Below are 5396 nucleotides of genomic sequence, written 5' to 3'. Positions count from 1 at the left end.
AATCTTATGGGACACAGTGACAGACAGGTAGATCAAGGGAATAGAACTGAAGACCCAGAAATGAACCCACACACTTATGGTCACTTGGTCTTTGACAAATAAGCTAAAATCATCCAGTGGAAAAAAGACAGCATTTTCAAAAAATGGTGCTTTCTCCACTGGCAATTAGCCTGTAGAAGGACGTGAATTGATCCATTCTTAACTCCTTGTACAAAACTCAAGCCTAAGTGAATCGAGGAACACCACATAAAACCATATACACTGAAATTAATTCAGGAGAAAGTGGAGAAGAGCTTCAAAGATATGGGCACAGGGGAAAAATTCCTGAACAGAACACCAATGGCTTGTGCTGTATGAACAAGAATCAACAAATGGGACCTCACAAAATTGCAAAGCTTCTGTAAGGCAAAGGACACTGTCAATAAGACAAAAAGGAAACCACCAATCGGGGAAAGTTCTTTACTAATCCTAAATCCAATAGGGTGCTAATATCCAATATATATAATAAACTCAAAATATTGGACTCCAAAAAACCAAATAACCCTATTTAAAATTGGGGTAAAGAGCTAAACAAAGAATTCTCAACTGATGAATACAAAAAGGCTGAGAAGCACCAAAAAAAAGTATAACATCTTTACTCATCAGGGAAAAGCAAATAAAAACAACCCTGAGATTCCACCTCACAGCAGTCAGAATTAATAGTATCAAAAACTCAGATGATAGCAGATGCTGGGAAGGATGTGCAGAAAGAGGAACACTTCTACATTGCTGGTGGGATTGCAAGATGCTACAAACATTCTGGAAATCAGATTGGTGTTTCCTCAAAAAATTTAACATATTACTACCAGAATAGCCAGCAATACCATTCCTGGGCATATTCCTAGACGATATTCAAACTTGTAATAAGGACACATGCTTCACTGTGTTCATAGCAGCCTTATTTGTAATAACAAGAAGCTGGAAAAATCCCATATGTCTCTCAACAGAGGGATGGATACAAAAATTGTGGTACATTTACACAATGGAGTACTACTCAGCTATTAAAAACAAAGAATTTATGAAATTCTTAGACAAATGGATAGATCTGGAGGATATCTTCTTGAGTGAGGTAAACAATTCACAAAAGAACACACATGCTTTGCTCACATTGATAAGTGGATATTAGCCCAGAAACTTAGAATATCCAAGAGACAATTTGCAGAAAACATAAAACTCAAGAACTAGGAAGACCAGAGTTAGGATACTTTGATCCCTCTTAGAAGGGGGAACAAAATACCCATGGAAGGATTTATAGAGACCAAGTGTGGAACAGAGACTGAAGGAATGACCATCCAGAAACTGTCCCACATGGGCTCCATCACATAAACAACAACCAAACCCAGACACTATTGTAGATGCCAACAAGAGCTTGCTGACAGGAGCCTGATATAGCTGTCTCCTGAGAGGCTCTGCCATTGCCTGACTAATACAGAAGTGAATGCTCACAGTCATCCATTAGATGGAGCACAGGGTCCCCAATTAAGGAGCTAGAAAAAGTACCCAAAGAGTGGAAGGTGTTTACAGCCCTATAGGAGGAACAACAATATGAACTAACCAGTACCCCCAGAGCTTGTGTGTCTTGCTGCATATATAGGAGAGGATGGCCATACTTCTCCATAGATATAAAGATGGACATGTCTGATTTACGTCTTCAAGTATAATTTACTCAAGAATCCTGCAATCCTGGTAGGACAAAAAGTACTAAAAAACCAAACCTTCCATGTGTGTCACGAAGGTCTGCATAAATTCTACCAACATCGACTCTGAGCCACTTCCACCAAGCAGAGTTGTGTGGAAGAATTGCAACTTTCACCTGAGAAATAAGCATGGCACCCATGGTCTAGTAACCAAGGAATATCCTATTTGAAACACATCAAAGAAACATGGACTCAGGAACAGGTTTCTTGCTGCTAAGCCCATCTGTCTCTGTCCCCACTAATAGTGGACCACCATTTCTCTTGAAAAAAAAATGGATTCTGCAGAGAAAGAATGTCAGTAGAACACAATGTCAAGTATGAGAGATATGAGATCACAAATGGTAAAGTATGGAGAGGATCTTGGTCTGCTGTGAAATGGCTGGTACGTTGATTGTGAGAGAATAGATGCTTTGGATAAACATAGACCCAAGGGCAGTATTGATAGGGTGGTACAAGGGAGTTGGTACTGAAGTCAGAGATGTGCCATGGTTATTGAGACAAACAAATATGTCTAAAAACACACACTCTGTTTTTTCATTGCTCACATATTTGGGACGGAATGGACAGCTTAAATCATTGTAGAAGTGTGCAGAGCAACCGATGCTCATTTGCCATTGAAGCACAATCCTAAAAGAGACTTCAGAAACATGGAGAGCACTGGCTTGGAGAAAGAATTTATTTCCCTGAAACTTCCATATACATCCATAATTTCAATGCCTGTGACAGTAAATTTCTGAAGCCCTGGTTGGACAGAAGAAAGGTGGGCAGAACTCCTGCTTAGGAGCTGTTGACATGGCTATGTCCCCCTCCTAAATGCCAGGCACATCAATGTGATGATGCTAATGTTCAAAAGCAATGTTGTTCATCTTCTTATAGTACACCATTCCAATTCTTCCTATCATGTCCAAAGCCTCTTCAAAGCTGTGATCCTTTGGTTCATTCAATAGTCTATTTAAAGGACGATCTAGTATATCCTGGAAGAAAGATGACTGTTACCATTGATAGATTCCAGGGAAAAGGACTAGTGTGCACACTGAGTGAGCAGAATGCAAATTCATAGTAAAAGTGACCCAGGACTCCCATTGAGAATAAAAGTGTAGAGATTTGTTCTCATGATGAAACATACTAAGCAGGGATTAATACTTTGCAATTTGGTTTTGCCAGCCTTCCAAATTCAGAGCTAGGACTCTGTTTTGCAGAAAAGCTAAGGCAGTTACTTTGGCTAGAACTATGCTACCTATTTGTCTCTAAAGAAATTTAGCCTGCATAAAAGCCATCTTCCTTGACAACTAGCCTGGCAAAAGCTGAATGCCTTTTACAGTTGCAGAGGCTAAGAACACAGGATGCTTGAAGGAATATAAACACAAGTCTCAGGTGGAGAGGTAAATTTTCCCTCCATTATTCTCAGTTACTTCCTCCTCATATTTCCCCTGGTGGCAACAAATTAGTGACTCCCACTGAAGCTACTGATTGGGAAACCCTTAGAAGAACATACCAGAATGGGCTCTTGAAGTGGTTTAACTTTCTAGGTTTTAAAGCATTTGGTAATAGATGTGAGGGGGCTTCAGTGTACTAGTGATAGATCTTGTTGTGTCTGAGAGCACCACCAACTGCAGATCTTACACTCTCTTGCTGGAACACCTTGCCTAACACACTTTGTACCTGACACATGGCTTGCTAACAATTCCTGTGTCAGGTTTAGGGAGTAGAATTCATGGGGGGGGGTAAAGCAAGAACAATTCTGCACAGAAGATTCCTGTACATATCCTCTGTCTGTCTTGATACAACATTCTAAGTTTCTGAGTTCCTCATTCATGACAAGTTACCATATGTTTCAAACCTAAGTTCTGCTTTTGGAGAACACATTGGTTCAGTACTTATAATGTCTAACAAATATTTGTATTCTAGTGAATGAACCTAATTACATATTCAGTCTCCACAGACAGCAATCAAGCACACACACACACACACACACACACACACACACACACACGCGCACACTGAACATACATATATCTCAGGCAAAAGGACCATACACATAAAATAAAAAAATACATTAAAAATAGAATATCCACATCAATAATACTGCTCCAAAAGAGAAGATTTCTATCTTAAGGGCATGCAAGAAAGGCCAAGTTTCTAATAGCAGACCTTAGTTAGAGTAACAATAGAGCCTGAGGACTGTGTGTCACTCTTCTCCACCCATGTTTCTCTTTCCTCAGGTTAGACTAGGGAATACTTAATATCTTGGATGTAGTATCCTTGTACTCATTTTCCTTGAATTTCTACACTAGATCTCTAGATTAAAAGGAACCACCTACGACTATCCCAAGTCCCCTTTGAAGCTTAGTGTTCCTCTACTGCCCAGTCAATCACCATCTTGTAATGTGTCCTTTTATAACGACATAGCCTTAGCTCAACTGTTCCCACCTTACCATGAAAAGTCCATCTCCTATAGCATAACCACTCAGCTTTGCTATATCAAAAATGAATGATCAAGCAAACAAAAAAGAAAACCAAAAACACAAAAGGAAAACCCACCCAGTTGATCCTCCACGCAATTGGGGCACTGAATTTAACTGTGTTTTTCAGTTGGTGCCTCTCTGTCACAGGTGTCTATATCACTGTCTAGGACATGGCATCTCACAATAAAATACAGCTGCAGTTTCCTAAGTATCAATAACTAAATATGGCAACCCCAGTCACCCTGAATAGAAAGAGTTTGAACTTTCTCTTTGTTGCAAACATAAACTCCAAACTCAGGAAGAAGACCTACCTTGAGAAAATATGGAAATTCACTTCTCACCAACTGTTTGAATTCCTTCTCAGTCAGTTCAGCTACCTTTCTCACAGTATAATTATCAAAGATCCTGTAGAGCATCATTATGTTGCACTCACTTGGGGTCAATTGTTGGTCCATCTTATACTGTTGGAAGAAGGGAAAGATAAAGCTGCAAGGAGAAGAGTGAATTTTTCACCTTTCCTTGACCTGTTCTCTGTAAAGGAACAAATTGGTAGATAAGGAGAACATCATATAAAAAGAAATCCTTGGGTCATGGGAAGACAGTTTGTTAGTCACATGTAAAAGATAAGATTTTGACATTCTAGAGAAAATCAAAAATTAAAGCATATTGTAACTCTTAGAAACAGTAAAGAAAACAACAAACAAGATAAGGTCAACAGGAGAGGTGTGCAGGTGGAGGGTTTGAAACAATTCTGGGTCAAGCTAAAAATAAATATCTATACCCCAGGTAGCAGCTTCCTGCCCTGGGAATCTGAAGATTACTTACCAAAGCAGAAAAGCCACCCAGAGTGTGCACAAGAGGAGGTACACACAAACATTTATAGGTAGGTTGGGGCTGGACATATGACTCTTCCAGGGAAACACTGAGTCCCATTTTTCAATGTGGTGACCCTGCCAAGTCTAGAATTGGGGCAAAAACCAATCTATCTCTTGATCTCTTTGTCTCTTGCTATCTCTCCCTGTCAGTCTCCCTCTCTCCCTCTCCCTCCATTCCTCCTCTCCCTCTCTCTCTCTCCCTTTTTCTTTGTACTTCTTTCCCATTTCACATCGCTTGTCTTCTCTCCTCTCTCCCTATCCCACTATTGCTGCCTTCTTTCCTTTCTTTTTTCTCTCTCTTTTCTTTTGAATATTAAACC

At 39.8% G+C, this 5396-nt stretch overlaps 1 protein-coding gene across 1 annotated transcript; it reads right to left on the bottom strand.

Annotated features, from left to right (window-relative positions):
• Positions 1-2399: 2399 nt before the first annotated feature.
• On the bottom strand, positions 2400-5048 carry LOC110315548 (protein S100-A9-like). The gene is made up of 3 exons (XM_021189580.1): positions 5027-5048; positions 4513-4662; positions 2400-2710 (listed from the first exon to the last, which is right to left on the bottom strand). Exons 2-3 carry the CDS (start codon positions 4654-4656, stop codon positions 2576-2578), a joined length of 279 nt encoding a protein of 92 aa, XP_021045239.1. The 5' UTR covers positions 4657-4662; positions 5027-5048; the 3' UTR covers positions 2400-2575.
• Positions 5049-5396: the final 348 nt, after the last annotated feature.

The sequence above is a fragment of the Mus pahari genome, unplaced genomic scaffold (assembly GCF_900095145.1).
Source record: "Mus pahari unplaced genomic scaffold, PAHARI_EIJ_v1.1 scaffold_7525_1, whole genome shotgun sequence".
NCBI lineage: Eukaryota > Metazoa > Chordata > Mammalia > Rodentia > Muridae > Mus > Mus pahari.
Note: the sequence above shows the minus strand (reverse complement) of the source record. Positions and strands in the feature narration are given on the sequence as shown.